The sequence below is a fragment of the Lontra canadensis genome, unplaced genomic scaffold (genome assembly GCF_010015895.1).
Source record: "Lontra canadensis isolate GAN:19392208 unplaced genomic scaffold, GSC_riverotter_1.0 scaffold45, whole genome shotgun sequence".
Lineage (NCBI taxonomy): Eukaryota > Metazoa > Chordata > Mammalia > Carnivora > Mustelidae > Lontra > Lontra canadensis.
In genome coordinates, this window is record NW_022631039.1 from 10,243,604 (window position 1) to 10,261,187 (window position 17,584).

Below are 17,584 nucleotides of genomic sequence, written 5' to 3' on the forward strand. Positions count from 1 at the left end.
GAAGCACCTAAGAGGGAACCTAAAATCCATAGAGACAGAAAGTAAATTAGTGGCTGCTAGGAGGTGGTAGGAAATGGGGAGTAATTGCCTTTAAAAAAAAAAAAAAGAAGACAAAAATGAAAAAAAGAATGTGATATTCTTGAAATAATAATTCAGAATGGGGCATTGCCATCCAACCAAGAGAACTTTGGGAAGAAAGTGGAATTTAAAGCATGTTAAAATAGTCCTGGGAATCTCTATAATTCCATCGCTGTGTTAACACTAATATTAAACTAATGAGGAATTTTTCACAGGTTGGGAAAGATTATGACACTCTTTCTAAATATTCACCAAAAGTGCCCCCAGCTCCTTCAGCCAGAGCGTATACTAGTCCTTTGATCGATATGTTTAATAACCCAGCAACAGTTGGACAGAATTCAGAAAAGATAAAGAATTCAACAGGTAAGATATTTATTTTGATTTCTTTTAAAATACCTTTTAGGGGTGTCTGAGTAGCGCACGCAGTTGGGCATCCGACCCTTGGTTTTGGGTCGTGATCTCGGGGTCGTGGGATTGAGCCCCCAGTCATTCTCTGGGCTCAGTGGGAAGTTGGCTTGAGATTCTTTCCCTCTGCCCCTCCCTCTGTTTGCATCCCCCCGTCCCAAATAAAGTCTATAAAATTAGCTTGATAAAAATAAATAAAGCACCTTTTTAAACTTTTTTAATATTTTGGATAAATGTTACCCTGAGGTAGAGGTAAATAAACATATGTGGTAGCACACATTTAACATTGCCTTGTTGAAAAAAAAATTTTTAAGATTTTATTTATTTATTTGACAGAGATCACAAGTAGGCAGAGAGGCAGGCAGAGAGCAGGGTGGGGGAAGCAGTCCCCCTGCTGAGCAGAGCGCCTGATGTGGGGCTCGGTCCCAGGACCCTGGGATCATGACCTGAGCCACCCAGGAAACCCCCCCCAATTTTTTTTTTCTTGAAGATTTTGTTTATTTGAGAGAGCATGAGCAGGGAGGAGGGGCAGAGGGAGAGGGAGCCTGATGCGGGGCTCAATCCCAGGACCCCAGGATCATGACCTGAGCTAAAGGCAGAAGTTTAACCAACTAAGCCACCCAGGCACCTCTGCCTTATTGAAACTTACACTTCAAAGTAAATAAAGGTCTGGGTTTATTATAAAACCATAAGACATTTTATAAGTGACACATTTCTTCGACAAATTCTAATTCCATGTACTGACTGATGTTTATATGAAGGAAACTTACTATGGAAAGTTGTTACATTTTAAAATGGGATATAATGTACAAAGAACCTCGTATCGTGTGCCACATTTGGTGGCAATTGTAATGAAATTTCTTTTTCAATACTATAAAAGTTCACGTGACAAAATTATGGTTATTTATCTTACCAGTAAGCTTAGTATTTTTCATCATGTGAAACAGAGAACTTCATGCTTTCTGCACACTTAAGTTCCAACTGCTTAAATTTCTTAACTCTGTTGATGCTTTTTCAATAAATCAGGATAAGTTACTGTTTGCAGAGATTTCGGAGCTTTGCTTAGGCTCCACTCTGTGTAGACAGAGTCTGGCACCCAGAGACCCCTCTCTGTGTGGGGTATCTCACGGGCCTCTAAGGCATGAAAGTCATGGCAATCGAACCAGATCAAGCCGCGTGCTAGAGAGAGCCCACAGACTGCAGCATTTGTAGCTGCTGAGTGAGATCAGAGAGGAGAGTTTCAGGAGAGCAATTTTGTTTCTTTGGAGTGGTCAGTATCAGCTGGTGTGGGAACTTAGACCCAAAGGTATAGCAAGGCACTCTTCACATGGTGCAGTGACTGTGGAGTCAGGCCACCCACACCCCATGCTGGCCTGCTAGCTGGGATCCTGGTGAGTCACTGCAGACGGTACCCGATAGCTGCGCCTTCCCTTAGAAGCCGTGAAGCATTAAGAGTGTGGACTGGCACTTAGGGAGGGTTCCATAAACGTGCTGGTCCCTGCTGCATTTGCAGGTGAGATGTTGAGCAGTTGCACAGTGAGAACATTTCCAGTCTCCTCTTGTTCTTAGTGGGATTTGCATTGATGCCCTACGCTGCCTTGGGGTTCATGTTGGGAGAGTAGGGCAAGGAAAGCATCGGACCCTCTAGTGATGCGTCATTTTGCCTCTGATTAAATCAGAGTGCAGGTGAAGCTTGGCACGCACTGTATCCTCTCCACCTGGAAAAGAGCATTTAGCCCCAAGGGTCCTCCTTGGTGGGGGACCTCAGGCTGCGGTTCTGCCTCAGTTCCTCGTGGTCCCTGTCCATCCAGGCAAAGTCAAAGGTGTGGAAATACAGCACACGCGGAGCAGCAGCAGGAGTGCTGGCAGGCGAGAGTGGGTGGCTTTTCTGGGGTTTGTTTGAACTTGTTATAAAGTCCTTGAAAGGTGACCACTGCTGTGCTCATTTTCACCAGATTCTTCAGATGATCCCAGTTTACAGCGATCAGTTTCTGTTGCAACTGGACTGAACATGATGCAAAAGCAGAAAGTAAAAACCATTTTTCCACACACCGCCGGCTCCAACCAGACCTTGCTCAGCTTCGCCCAGGGAGACATCCTCACGCTGCTTGTCCCTGAGGAGAAGGACGGCTGGCTTTATGGAGAGCATGACACCACCAAAGTGTAAGTCGCAGGACAGATGCTGTCCCCACAGCGGTCGGTCAGGGCTGCCCAGGGCTTCAGAGAACTGTCATGTCTCCTTTCAGTGGCAACTTGTCTGTGTGGTCACAGGAGCATTTTTACCAAAGTTAGGTTCATGATTTAGTTATGCTTCTAGTTTACTTCATTGCAGTTACTCTGTCCCAGGCTATTTTCTGTATGTGTTTGTGTGTCTGTGCATATATAGATGAATTTGATACTTGAACAGGTCATATGAAGTCACCTCTGAAAGTAGTTTAAATAATTCTTGTTTAAAAAAAAAAACTTTGGATTTCTCAAAGATAATCTGCACATCATGTGGATTTTGTTAAGATTTAGCTCATAAATAGTTTAAATGCCAGCATCGTCATTTCAGCCATGAGTATGTGCATAGGCCTTACTCTAAGCTGGTTAAATTGGTTTTCTGGGTAGATTATTCGGCTATTAAATAAATGTGGAAAAAAGCCAAAAAAGTAATCCAAATGAAACTAATGCTCTATATAAAATGCACATTGTGTGATGTGGTGAAAATGGACTGGTCTGCCCCTGAGCTATGTCTGAGCTGTTCTATTCCCTGCTTATCCTTCACTTGTCAGCTGCTCACCCCACAATCAGGCCTTTTTTTTTTCCTTCCTCACCTGTAGGAGGGGCTGGTTCCCAGCATCCTACACAAAGTTGCTGGAAGAAGATGCAAAGGAGGCCATGAGCGTGCCCATACCAAGGTAGGACCTGACTGTGGCTCCTGTTTCCCAGTGACAAAAACTCACCTTTGATCTCGTGTTTCTGGGCATATCAGAATTCTATCTAGATTGTGTAGTAGCCCCACAGGGAGACCTCTAGTCATGTAGGAGAGTACAAAAGGAGGACTGTTACCCCACAGCTCTTCCCTTTGTGGTTTCTGCTGTGGGGACATGCTCCCAGATTTTGCTCCTCACCCTCCTGTCGGCCCTCTGGAACCACCCTCTGCCTCCCCAACCCCCACCCCCCACCAACTCACTAAATCCAAGGTGAGCGTCATCGCCATTACTGCTTAGGAAGTGCCAAATTGCCTTACGCTGACTATCTTGTTTAATTCTTATAACAACCTTATGAGGTAGGTCCCCACTTTAAAATTGAGGACACTGAGGCACAGAAAGATGGAGCCAAGGCTGGCACCCAGGAAGGTCTTTTCCACGCCTAGCTATGAATATTTATATGTGTGTCAGCCGCTGAAGTTGGTTACCCTGTGGGTCCTCAGAAGTGACACATCCAGGGGCACCTGGGTGGCTCAGTCGGTCAAGCGTCTAATTCTTGATTTCAACTGAGGTCACGATCTCGGGGTCATGAGATCCAGCCCCAAGTCGGGCTCCCTGCAGGGCATGGCGTCTGCTTAGGGCTCTCGCTCTCGCTCTCCCCCTTCCCCTCCCCCCGCTCCTCTCCCCTCTACCCTTCCTGCCACAAGAAGGAAAGAAAGAAATGACACATCCACACTGCACTTCTCATCTTTACGCTAAACTGCCTTGTCCTCAGTGTTTCCCATCTCAAACCCTCTAACCCATCCAGCTGTCCCTGCAGACCTTCGAGCACCACACTGGATGCCCCCTCCAAGTCCTGCTGTGTGTCATCATCCCTGGCAGAACAGCTCACGTGCCACCAGGCCAAGGAGTGAAAACTGCATTTTGTATTTATGATGTCAAAATGCTGAGGGTTCTTTTTGGGGTTTTGTTTGGTTTTGTTTTGTTTTTCGAGTCTGAAATGCTCAATGCTTTGCTAAGGCTTTTGCTATAGTCTTCATTTTCTTACTGATCTTAAACTAATCAAGAGCCAGTTCTTAATTCAGTTTCTTTGAGCGTACGTTTATAAGCCAGTAAACACTTCACGGTATCTTTCTTGTAGCATATTGTGTGCGCTCACGCAGGTCTCGTCCTCCCCTCTCTCACGCCCTGTCTGATTGTTCATCTACTGTAGTTCTGGCCCTGGGATATTTAGGATGTTTGAGATTCAGGTGGCAGGATCTAATGTAACTTGTATTCTCTGCTCGTTGGTCGGTAGCCCGGCCCCGGTGAGAAGCATCAGCACCGTGAACTTATCTGAGAAAAGCAGTGTCGTCATCCCCCCACCTGATTACTTGGAATGTTTGTCCTTGGGAGCGGCTGCAGATAAGAGAGCAGATGTTTCCAAAAGTATCTCTACCTTTAAAGCACCGGTGTCCAAGCCAGAAGCCACATCTCCTGTGAGTGAAGCTGCGGGGTAACATGCCGTGTACCCCGACCGTGAACGGCGGTGGTGTCCCTGGGATGGGGTGGGGGCTGGCACTCTCTCCTGTCTCTTCTCTCCCACCCTCTCACACGGCCGTTCAGCTTCCTGAACTTAAGTCCTGGTGTTTGTTATTTTATCTGTAAATGTAGTTCCTCTGATGGTATCAGGTATATTCTCTCCTCGCCTTTAGTCCTAGCGGCAGTCTGTCAGTCTCCTCACCACTTTTTCTGTATTTTCTGCAATTTTCATGCCATTTCCCGAAGGAAGACTTTAGGGTAAAAGTGGTAACTTTATCTTTGTTGTCTTCAGAAAGTGCTTACTTTGTACCAGGTACTGGGTAAACAGCGTATCATGTACACTCTCTGTAATCCTAAATAACCCCGTAAGAAAGACCGTAGGGGCCAAGGGCTCCCAGAGTCCCTTCATTCCTGTGGCACCTGGTCTGCTGAGCATGGGTCCCTGGTGTTGGCTTTCAAGGTATAGAGGTACACAGGACCAGTTTGGGGCTCTTTTGGAACTTATAGTCTAGTGGCGGGAAGCAGACGATGAGAAATAACAGTTACCAGAGATGGAAGCTGTGCAGAGAATTAAAACAAGGTGAGATGACAGCGGGTTGGGGCGACAGCTCACAGGGATGTCACCGGTGTGTGTGCAGGTGCTTATGAAGGGGAGCAGCATTTGGGGAGGGGGTGGCGTGGAGCTGGACCGTGAGGGGAGACAGGCCTTGGTCACTGGCATCCCGGGCAAGAGAGCTTTAGCCGGGGTGACTTCCCAGAGGGCCTGCACAGCCCAGGGCAGCGCTCCCTGCGTTTTCCTATTGATCCGGGCAGCACACGACTGTGTCTGCACCCCTGAGGAGGGGACATTGAAACTGAGACCTGAATGGCAAGGAGTCCATCATGTAGAGGTCAAAGGGAGGAGATTCCCTGACGCAGGGAGCAGAGGAGGGCACGTACTTGGCCCACTCATAGATTCCGAGATGACAGAGAATTGAGGAAGTGGGGGGTCCATGTTCTCTTTTTTTTCTCAGGATAGGTTCTACTGTCAAGAAGGGGAAGGATGGAGGAGAGGACAGTGACTGGGAGGGTGAGAAGAGCACACACAGTGTGTGGGGCCGGGAGCAGGGAAGGCAGTGAGCAAGAAGCCGTGGGCGCGGGCAGAGGTGCGCACAGACTGGGCAGTTCCTGCTTGAGGATGGCGACTCGGTGGGGAAGCGAGGGCATCAGTGGGGCGGGTGGGCGGAGCGAGCAAGTGTAAAGAAAGCGAATCCGTGAAACAGGTGTTCTGAAGAGTGAGAACACGTGTGTGCTACAGAATATGGGGACTGCGGGGGTAATGCTGATACCCATTTACGGTTTGGGATCATGATTGAAAACGAAGCCAGACAGTGTGGTGGTTCCTCCAATATGTAGCTGCTCGGGCTCCGCCGAGAAGTACTGAACCGGTCGGGGGTTACCAGGTGGTAGTGCTGGGGGAGGAGCAGGGAGTTCCTGGTGTTTGCACGGGTAGGGTTGGGGTGTCCCACACCCTGGCATTCAGACGGGACCATGAACAGATCTGGAGGGTGTGGGAAGGGAGGCATGGTGGGGTGTGCGAACCTCTGTGAGGCTGCACGGTGGCCAGAGTGCGGTGGGAAGGAGCCTAGGAGCTGAGGGTCAGAGAGTGGACTAGACTTCCGGGGGCTGTGCCGCTGAGCGTAGTGCCCGGGGCTGCACGTCGGCCAGACGGCCCCAGAGCCTGCCTCACCTGTGCTTTCGGCAGCTTCCTCCCAGAAATAACCCTGGGTTCTATGGGCGGTCCGCAGGCAGTTGGTGCATTGATACCGGCTACTCTTTTATTTTATGGCCATTGTATGGTCCTTTCTGTAGTACAGGGAGAGGCATCTCCCTGCTTCTCATGGGATGCGTGGCTCCACAGCTCTGCCCCATCGTCAGTGCTACTGGTGGCCTTTGTTCAGCTGGGAACCGTGTATGGGTGTGGTCTCTGGAAACACGCACATGGAATGGGAACTCGTAAAATATGCCTTGCATTTCGTTGTGAGCCTTCAGGTGTTTTGGAATATGCCTACCTCATCATAAACTGCAGTGGTGCGTTCTGACCTGGGAAATGCAAGGTTTTTTAGTCTCACTCAAAAATGTCTTTGGCTCAGGGCACCTGGGTGACTCAGTAAGTCAAGTGTCTGCCTTCAGCTCAGGTCCTGATCCCGGGGTCCTAGGATCGAGCCCCGTGTAGGGCTCTGCACTCAATAGAGAATCTGCTCCTCTCCCTCTGTGATCTCTCAACGCCTTTGGCTTCTCAGATAAGCAACTATATGATACATTGTTTATTCCTTTATCGTTCCAAGTTATTCCAGATACGTAACAATTATTTTCAAGAGAATGACACACAGCTGTTGAAAATGGAGCTTTTCCATTCTGTCATCATGGAAGAGAAATTGCTTGGATGGACAAAGATACCAAATGCTATTTTATTAAATGCCCTAGAACATTTTAAAACGATATTCAGACTCTTTGGAACTGATCTTAAGACATTTTTAAAAAGCAAAAATTCCTTTTGCTGGGATGGGAAAAAAAAAAATCCTTAAAACTGCCTGTCTCACAGCTCAGGATCCAGGAATATGAGGTATTCCATTCTGGGGTGACCTGTCTATAGAGCCTTCTCCTGTTTTTGTTTGATTTCCAGCTTTTTTTTTTAAGGGAAAAATTCAAACATAATAAAAGGTGGAAAGAACAAAGCCTTTTTTTTTTTTTTTTTAAAGATTTACTTGAGAGAGAGCACACATGTATGTGCATACAATCAGGGGAGGGGCAGAGGGAGAGGGAGAGAGGATCCCAAGCAGACTCCAAGTTGAGCACGGAGCCTGAGGTGGGGCTTGATCCCACAACCCATGAGATCATGGTCTGAGCTGAACCAAGAGTTGGATGCCTGACTATGCCACCCGGGTGCCCCCCAAGTCTTTTTTCATCTTGCCCCTGGCCGCACCCAGATCAATTTGATGCTAATTCCAAACTTCGTTAGTTCATGTCTAAATACCTTAAATATAATAACACCTTTTATTTTTACATGACCAAAACACCAATTATCATAGCTTTAGAAATTGGCAGTAATTCTTCAGTATCATCAATCCGTCACTTCAAATTTCTGATTATCTTATTAAAAATTGAACAGTATCGTTCGAATCTGGATCCAGGCCAGCTCCATACATTGCAGTTGGTCACTGAGTCTCATGACGAGTGTTTTTTAATCTAAGGTCTCCCCTTTCTTTTTCCTCCTAACTGATCTGGGCGAACCAGATTATTGGCCCTGGAGGGTGGCCCCAGGCTGGATTTCGCTAAATGCATCCACCTGGGGTCCTTTAGCACATTCCCCGTTCTCCTGTGTCCTCCACCTGGATCGGAGTCAGTGTTACTGTTTTCTTTCTTTGCCGGTTTTGTTGGTTTTGTTAGAGCATTTCATCGGTGGTGGTAGCAAGTCCATCCAGAGGGACACACCTGTCTGGTTATCTCTTCTTTTGTGATATTAGCAGCTTCGATGATAACCACCTCATTCCATTACTTTAAGGTTGTGTATTTTAAGATAAAAGAATCTTGCCCCAAGTCATCATTAATACTGAAATTATAAGTGAAAACACTGACACTTTAGGGCACCTGGGTGGCTCAGTCAGTTAGAGGTCTGCCTTTGGCTCAGGTCATGACCCCAGGGTCCTGGGATCGAGTCCTGCATCAGGCTCCCTGCTCAGCAGGGAGTCTGCTTCTCCCTCTCCCTTCGCCTTCTACTCCCCCTGCTTCTGGGCTCACTTGCTTGCTCGCTTTGTCAAATAAATAAAATCTCTAAAAACACACACACACAAATTTTAGCCAACACAGTCTCATTTTAAAGAACAGTTTAATTTTCAGTATTTTTACCGTATTGGTAAAGCTTTATGACGGAAGCATTGATACAGTTCTTACTATACTGAATTGGATACATTGAAAAATCCTATGTATTAGTATATTCAAAAATTATATTATTTAGCATTTGGCAGTTTATTTTAAATTTATTTTTAAATTTTATTTTTAAACCACTTTGGCTGGATCAGAATAGACTGGCCATGTCAGGGGGCTGCCCCGCAAGTGCTGAGACTATCGAGTAAACTGAGGGTTTGGGGCAGAGTGCAGCTTTGGGCATGTAACTTTCTCCTGAGGGCTGGGATGGCGCTGCTGCAGGGGGTGGGCCTGTGTCTCTGGCCACCTCGTGGAAGCTGCTGCCCTTCCCGCCTCAACCTGGGTGCAGGAGTCCTTGGCTCACTTCCCGAGTGCACCTGGTCCTCGGTGTCCCAGGGCTGCCTCCAGAGAAAGCTCCACACCCCAGGCCCCCTCTCCCCAACACAGACCACTTTCACTAACGAGTAATCTATAGTCTCCTCACAGAGCGCAGACCTGATGGCTTCACTGGTGAGTTCTGCTCTACATGCAAAGAATAGCTAACACCAGCCTTCTCAAAGTTCTGCCCAAAAATCAAAGAGGGGACACTTCCTAACTCATTCTGAGGCCAGTGTCACCCTGATACTCTCTGGTCAGGCCCATTTCTGTCTTTAGGCTAGAAGACTTTCGTCTTTCCATTTTAGCAGCCTTTAATGTTTGGTTTCATATAACATTTAAAAGCCCAAATATCTAATGAAAATGCCCTTCTTTTGTGGATTCCAGTGTGATTTTAGTTGTCATTGATTTTGTGAGTGTCAGAACAATGAATGTTGATGAACTCTTTTCTTAATAATTGAGACCTTCTGTTAAGAAGGCATGTTCAGCATGGGACGCCTGGGTGGCTCAGTCATTAAGCGTCTGCCTTCAGCTCAGGTCATGATCCCAGGGTCCTGGGATCGAGTCCCACATCGGGCTCCCTGCTCAGCAGGAGGCCTGCTTCTCCCTTTTCCATTTGGCCTCCTTATGTTCCCTCTCTCGCTCTATCTCTCTGTCAAATAAATGAAATCTTTAAGAGAAAAAAAGAATTATACACTTTAAAAAAAAAAAAAAAAAGGCGTGTTCAGCACTTCACAGAGGTACAGAGTTAGTACCTGCAATGCGGTCCCCTAACCTGGGTAACTAATGTTCTGCACCACCAGACTGCTATGACCAGCCACACTTCTTTCTTAAACACAGCCAAGTGGCCGGTGAAGGTATGCTGCCTGGAGGGGATCTGTGGATCAGAGTGAGACCTTCCCCCTGGAATTCATCCGTTGAACATTGACTGACAGGCTCCTGTGGTCCAGGGAAACAGAGAGGAGTAAGGCAGGCCTAGAAGCTGAGTCCATTGAACGGTGTGTTTATTGAAGCTGTGCAAAGAGGCGACAGAGGGAGGGAGGGAGGGAGGGCTCGGGCTCCTGGCAAACATCAGAGGGGGCATCTTGGAGGCAGGTATTTGAGCCAAGTTCTAAAGGAAGAGCTCTGACAAAACACAGAGCCTTCCAGATGTGTGTTCTGGGAACTGAGGTGGCTGGGTATGGTCCAGGGCCATAGCCAGATAAGTGGTGGGATGGATAGGCCAGGAGAGAAGCACACCGAGCCAGGAAGTGTGGGCTGCATGTTATCCTTCCTCCGTCCTCCTGGGTGGTATCTGCAGGTGGTGGTATCCTCGGGGTGCACCCTGGATCCTCAAGATGGGGCAGGAGGCTGTGCGGTTGTCCAGGGAGAGTGGGCAGCGGGGGTCATGATCAGTGGAGATGGGAAGGGGTGACAAGTTAATTCAAGAGGTAAGGACTGACAGAGCCAGTGACCAGCTGGTATAGCCTACTTGGGAGAAACCATTGTTCTCTCTTAACTCTGGAAGCAGTTCTGGTTTGCTCATGTTCATGTATTTTAGAGCTGCTTTTTTTTTTTTAATTTTTTTAATTTTGAGCTCCAGATTTTTGACATGCAAACATTAAAAAAGGAAAACCTTTTTGGGCAACCCTCTCAGGTCCCCTCCCTCCTTGGGAGCTTTGTACTATCATTCGATAAACTTTCCTTAAAAAGGGGGTGGGGAGGGAGGAGGGAAGGAAGGGGAAGGAAGGAAGGAAGGAAATTCTTATCTGTACTTAAGTTACACATGTAACTACTAGAAAAACATTTTGGGGGGTTCTGAATAATGCAAAATAATCAGGGCCCTATAAGTATGATCATGAAGTTACTTTATGGTTTTTTAAAGTACCTACAATTTGAAAGACCCATCTTCTCACTTTTGGGAAAAAAAAGTTTTCTTCCATAGATGGAAGAAATTTCATTATTTGTCTACTGTCTGAAACATAGAAGGAAGTGGCATTGTGGTGAAAATTTTTTCTAAAATTCTAATACGGGGGCACCTGGGTGACTCAGTTGATTAAGTGTCTTCCTTCAGCTCAGGTCATGATCTCAAGGTCCTGGGTCGAGCCCCGTGTCAGGCTCCTTGCTTAGTGGGGGGCAGGGAGAGTCTGCTTCTCCCTCTCCCTCTGTGCTCTCTCAAATAAATAAATAAAATCCATATAAATTAAATTTTTCTAAGAATCTAAAAAAAATAGAATTATAATATAACTAAATTGATAAATTATCCCACTCTTGAGACAGAAATAAGGATGCTCTCCAATTAACAACATTTATTGATAACCGTGCACTTAAGTAAACAGATAAATGTTTGTTTTTTTTTTTATCTCAAATGTTGCCATTTGCTGGATAAACAGATGCTGAAAAGAAGTTTCCTTTAAATCCACCTCGCAGTCACAGCTGCAGGTCTAAGTTAAAGAACAAAGTCCGAGTTTGTAAAAATTAAAATATCTAATCATGACACCTTATTTAAAATAGCTTATTTAAAAGTAACACTCTTCCTGCTTATAAAAATAACCCAGGGAATTTTTGTTTTGCTCCAAAGTATCTGTAATTTCACTTCCAGGATGACCACAGTTAGCACCACATTATATCTCCTTTGAGAAAACTATAGGTAAATTAATTTTAAATATTTTATCCTCCCTTCCCAGCACCCGCACATGGGAGAATCAGAGCATTTGCTCCTATCAGAAAGCATCTGTGAGTGCCAGACGAGCCCCAGAACTGCCCCGGCTGGTGTGTGATGTGAATGGGGCCGATCCAGCTTTCTGACCTCCCAGGCTGGGAGGCGGGGGGAGAGGGGGAAGCACAGACCGAGAGCAGCAGGCCCCAGAGGTCCTTGCCCTGACTGGTCCTCCAGTTCTAAGACCTCAACTATCTGCTTCTCCGTGCCCCGCCCCCATCTGAACACTTGGTGAGACAAATACCACTGTCCTCTTGTGCTGTTGCTGAGGCATCGAGAGGTTGCTTTTTTTGTCTTTGTGATCTGGAGGGTAATGGAAAACAGTTAATGAAGGTCACAAGAAACTATTAATTGGCTTTTTAAAAATCAGCGAAGGCCACAAGGTTTGAGGGCCTCCCTGAGCAAGGCACCCCCCCGCCATGGCTTCAGCGGCTCCCTCCCCCATCACCCCCTTCAGGACAGTCACTGTTCCTTATCTGTAAGACCATAAAGAGGGTAATAACCCAAAAATAAGTACACAGTGCTTCACAGATGCACAGTGAGATTAAGAGACTGATTTATATTCCACTTCTATCACAAACATGTTTTGAAGTAGTATTTCAAGATCCTCTGCAAACTGCAGAAAAACCCCACAACTCCATCACGGGAGGACAGCCCGCGTGCCTCCGCTGCGGACCCCGTTCTTTCAGAGGGGCTGCTGCCTCACTAGTCAGATCCGGGGCTCCAAGAACAAAACTGAAACACGCAGGCCCGCCCCAGGGAAAGACAGAAGAACTGATTTGCTCCAAAGAAATGACCTCAGGAGCAGGGGAAGCTCCTGTCGTCAGAACAGGCCTCCCTGTCTCCGTAGCCTCTCGAAAGAGCAGCCGGAGGCACAGGATCTAATCCTCCCGCATCAGGGCCTGGGCAAAGGCGGTAAGTGGAGAATTTATGGCCAGACAGAAATGTCCCAGATCTGGGCTGCCCAGGACAGTAGCCGTTGAGCACTGGAAAAAGTGGATACGCAACTAAGGAGTTTGTGTTTGTATTTAATTTTAATGCGAACAGTCATAGGGGTAGTGGGGGTTACCCATGTTGGACAGTCGGGTACAGAGCGCCCGGAACAGAAGGGCGTTCCGTTTAAAAGCTGCAGCTAGGGATGTGCTGGTTGGGAAGCAGGGAGCATGACTGCGGCCTGCCTGGTAGCCCCTGGGGGCTGGGCACATGGTCCTAGAATTTTGTATCTCAAAAGTTCTTCCTCCAAAGAGCTGATAATTTATTTTTCCTAAACTAAGATGTTTAAGCCAGCTGATGATGGTAGGGAAAGGGATGTCCTATATCAGCCAAAGGCTGGGATCCAAGGCAGCTGGTAAAGCATCTTAATGCTTTTATACGCATTTTTTGATGTACAGCCGTTCGTTAATGCCAGCTGCATGTGCAAATGCCCCATTTGAGGAATAAGGGGTTGAACTAGTTCGGAGGTGATGATTCAGGAGGTCCGTGCCACCCGCAGCCGAGAACCAGCATCAGCCGTGAGCCGTCAGGGCTGCTGGTGGTGCCGTAAGAGCCGAGCTCCAGCGGCCTCGGACAGGAAGGGCACCACCGGTTCCATGGGAGCGGCAGCCCAGGGAGCGTCGCTACGGAGGCTGCCTCAGGGCCTTCTCATCACTCCTCTTGGCTTCCGGTATGTGGGCTCCCCACTCCGCATTCTCACTGGGCCACGGAGGTCCCTGTCTCACCTAAGTGTCTACCTGTGGCCAGAAAATGGGCTACACTGGGCGGTCTCAGCTGACCTGACCACCCGTAAGCTGGGACCAAGGAGTCCCCTTGAAGGCACATGGGCACGCGGTAGACACCCGAGCAGAAATCTGGGTAGTGGGAGAGGGAGGGGGAACGGACAGCCTGTGACCGTGCCCACTCAAGGTGGACTCGGCTTTTAGGTTTTCTGGGGTAAAGAATCACAAGATGTGTCCCCTTTCTGCCTTTTCCCACTCAGCCATCATCATCTGGCTGTAGTCTGTTGCTGGTCAGGCCTAAGGCCTTCACCGCCCTTACTGTCTCACGGGTATCCTGGCCCATGCTGATGACGTGCCTCGCCCGTGTTGGGTCCTGGTTTCGTCACTCGATAGCCCTGTCTTGTTGAGGCGCTGGTTCCCTGGAGGGGACGCCTGGCAGTGCCTACGAGCCGTGGGTCCTGGCTTTCTGTTGAGCTGTGTAGTGCGGACTCCCAGCAGGGCCCGCGGGGGTGTGACTTCTTCTGCCTGTTGCCTGCGTGACCCTGGGGGGCTCAGCTCTGCAGACACGCACTCGCACGTGCTGTGTGCCCGGAGCTGTGCATGTAGAGAAGGTGGCTCCCGGCCTGCAGAGCCCCGTCAGTCTGTGCGGAGAGGCCGAGGGCCCACAGGAGCCCTGTTGGGACAGGCCCGGTCCAGGGACCCAGGACAGAGGAAAAGACAGGATTGGGGAGTACAGAGACCAGGGACCCCAAACCCTACCACACGGCCCAGGGGAGGCAGCAGAGGGACAGGCTTGGTTGGAACGTTCGGAGGCAGCCCAAGGGATGGGGCCGTGTGGTCAGGTTTGAGGTGGGAAGATCCTGAAAACGCTTCTGAGCGGTGTGACATTTGCTCCCTGATGGAACAAGGGCAGTGCCACGTGGCCTGGAGGCGCGCTTCACTGGCAGAAAAGGGAGCGGGAGGAGGGGCAGGTTTGGGGACAGCAGTCAGTTGTGACCACAGCAGTGGGCTCAGTGCAGTGGGTTAAGGGAGAGTGTTTACTTTAAAAAAAAAACCAAAAACAGACATTTTCAGAAAGTAAACACTGAAGAATACCATATATGGAAAATGTGTCACTTTTCACAAAACAGCATGTAACCAGCACCAGATCAAGAACTAGAATGTTATCCGCCAGCAGCCTCCCCCAACACACACACCCCGGCCCCTCTCCCAGTCCAGACTGGCCCATCTGGTGTGGTCCTCCCACGAACCCCCCGTGCAGCGTGCCTTCGCGGCGCTCTGTTGTGAAGCGTTCACTGGAGGGAAGGCAGTCGTCCCTTCTGCTGACAGACGTTTACGCGGTTCTGACGGGACTGCTCGAGTGTCCTGGCTGGGGGGGGGTGGGGGAGCGGGTCTCGGCCCGTGTGCGCACGGGGTTCACACCGGCCCCAGGTTTGCCCCAGCACTAAATGGCTCCAGGCTGTCCTCAGTGACTCTCGCCGTTCTCCCTCAAGTTGCTGCTGCTTCTTGCCACTTGATTTTTGGAGGACTATGGCGCCCCTCTGCCGCCGTGTGTTTCTCTCAAATGTCTGGGCCAAGTACTCGGACGGCAGAGCTCATGAAAATGTAGCCAACCTCGCTGTACCGTTGAGTTGCGCCAGTCGCGGCTCAGGAGGCCCTCCTGGGAAAAAGCCGTCAGTCTTCCCCCGGAGGGCTGCTTGTGGGTCCTCAGGGAGAGTTGTGTGTCTGGTTTCCAGTTCAGGGTGCAGAGCTGTCCTCGGACTTGCAGGTGCACCTGGCAGGGAGACAGTGCCGCCCCCAAGGAAAGGGAGCAGGAAGGTGGTTTCCAGTGAGACTGTCAGAGAGCAGGAGGGCTGTGCGCCTCTGGGGCCAAGCACATGCCCCCTAGAGGCCACACCTGGGGAGTCTGGCGGGGCAGAAAGTATGCTTTCCCGGCTGCGAGGCTGCAGGCCGCCTCCTCCCAGTGGGACCTAGAGCGTCCCCTGCAGGGGGCTTTCTGCCCAAGGCCCTAAACCGCTGCCGCCGGTGTCTGTGCATGCGCAGCGCTGAAGGGCAGGCATCCTGGTGCTTTTTAAATAAATTATAAATTAGTCTGTAACCATCCTGAAGTATGAGCACTTCCTCACTAACGACTTACTCTGACACCTGCTGGGGAAGCACGCACGCCGGAGGAAGAAACCACTTTGCAGCCATTTAAAGCCCGATTAGGGCGTGCTGAGGGGGCAGTGGAACGTTGACACGGCATCAGGGTGCCTCCTAATGCTGGGGCTCCCCGCTGGCATGACCCTGCTGGCCCCAGGGCTCAGAGTCAAGCTCTGAGGTCCTCAGAGGCACAGAGACAGCAGGCACGGGTCGGAAGTGGCCCAGGTGCCCGCAGCCCTTCCTCTACTTCTGGAGTCTTTATGTCCAGCACCCAAGAGCAGCATCCAGAAAGAGCGCTGACCTGGACTTCCGCCTCCGAGTATGGCCTTTGACCCCCAGGCTGGCAGCAGGAGGTGGGAGGAGCTTTCAGGTCGGGGACCCTGAGACCACAGGAATCCCAGGAGCTTTCAGGCCTGTCAGGTCTGGCCCAGGGACCTGTTGCTCGGACGGTGTTACACTGCCCTCTCCTGGGCGCCATCTGGAGAATTAGCCCCACAAGCTCGGGCCAGTCATTTCTTGGAACAGCCAGAGCAGATTTAAAGCAAACGTGTAAAGCCCGCAAGCTTACAGAGTGAAAGACAGAAGGTCCATACTCACCCCTGGTCCCAGCCACACTGGGAGACCCCTTTGGCATCAGTCTGGGCACCAAAACCCAGCAAGGTCTTATTTTTGCTGTCTTTTCATGGCATCATTCAGGATGAGGCTCCAAAAAACCAACCGCGGCCACTACAGTCACACGGCCGGAGCGCCACTGGTGAGGAGCCGCACGTCCTGGCCTCTGAGTCTGAGTTCTTCCAGCGCTTGTGAGGGTCCCTCCTTGTCTTAGGTCTTATGTTCTTGCCCTGATTCTTTACGTGACTTTAGACACAGATGGTCTCAGATGGCTGAGACTGCGAGGCACTTTGTAGAACAGGCATCAGCCAGCGATAGAGCCCCTTATGCTTGAGATGGCTTTGTGAAAAATGCCCCAATTTCACGAGCCTTCCGTAAACTTCGTCTTTATCTTCACAGAACGATGCAAATGGGACAGCAAAGCCTCCTTTCCTCAGGTATGTTGAACTTAGTCCATGGGGGCCTTCAGTGAGCAGCCCAGGAGGCACGACCCTGAGGCGCCTCAGGCCTGTGGCGGGGCGGGGGGTCTGAGAGGGATGCGGCCACCTTCTGCTCATCAGTCTGGGGAGGAGGGCCTGGAAGCTCTGCTGTCTTTGCCCGGGACCCCGGGACCTGAAGGGGGACGGTGGGGAGAAGCCTGGTCACAGGTGCGCTGGGCAGCTTAATCCAGACCCTGTCCTCGGTAGCGCTCCCACCCCAGCATCTACAGCTCTGGAGAGCTGAACGGTGGGTGGCAAGGAGAGAACGGCCACAGAGAAACGCTCGTGTTCAGAAAACGGCCAGAATTTTATACAGGAGCCACAGAATTTCAGAATGAGGACAGTAGTTCATAGCTCTTCTAAAATGAAATTTCCATCTCGTGGTATTTCTGCAGCCGTCTTTTTCCTCCCCTTGCAGCGGAGAAAACCCCTTTGCCACTGTGAAACTCCGGCCGACGGTGACAAACGACCGCTCCGCACCCGCCATCCGATGAAGGCGGGCTTGGGAACGCCTGTTCCTCCGACAGGAAGTTCCCACTTGCAGAATGACAGCTGTCGGACGCGCTGCAACTGTGGTAAAGCTTCGCCAACGGGTGCCTGATTCTACCTGAATCCTACTTGAGCAGATCAGCGCGTTCTCTCACTTTAACGTAGCTGGGTTGATACTTCTTTATCTTCTTAAAGACAGAAATGTAATAGTTTGGTGATCAACTCAATCATTTAAAATATCTATTCTGTTCC

At 49.6% G+C, this 17,584-nt stretch overlaps 1 protein-coding gene across 1 annotated transcript in view; it reads left to right on the forward strand.

The window, feature by feature from the left end:
- The window catches only part of BAIAP2L1 (BAR/IMD domain containing adaptor protein 2 like 1), a 90,143-nt gene extending 72,806 nt beyond the window's left edge, over positions 1 to 17,337 (forward strand). Inside the window, exons 9-14 of the mRNA XM_032872681.1 lie at positions 294 to 441; positions 2,439 to 2,646; positions 3,306 to 3,383; positions 4,693 to 4,873; positions 16,764 to 16,801; positions 17,262 to 17,337. Of these exons, the coding sequence (XP_032728572.1) occupies positions 294 to 441; positions 2,439 to 2,646; positions 3,306 to 3,383; positions 4,693 to 4,873; positions 16,764 to 16,801; positions 17,262 to 17,337 (729 nt within the window). The remainder of the gene's footprint in view (positions 1 to 293; positions 442 to 2,438; positions 2,647 to 3,305; positions 3,384 to 4,692; positions 4,874 to 16,763; positions 16,802 to 17,261) is intronic.
- The last annotated feature ends 247 nt before the right edge of the window (positions 17,338 to 17,584 follow it).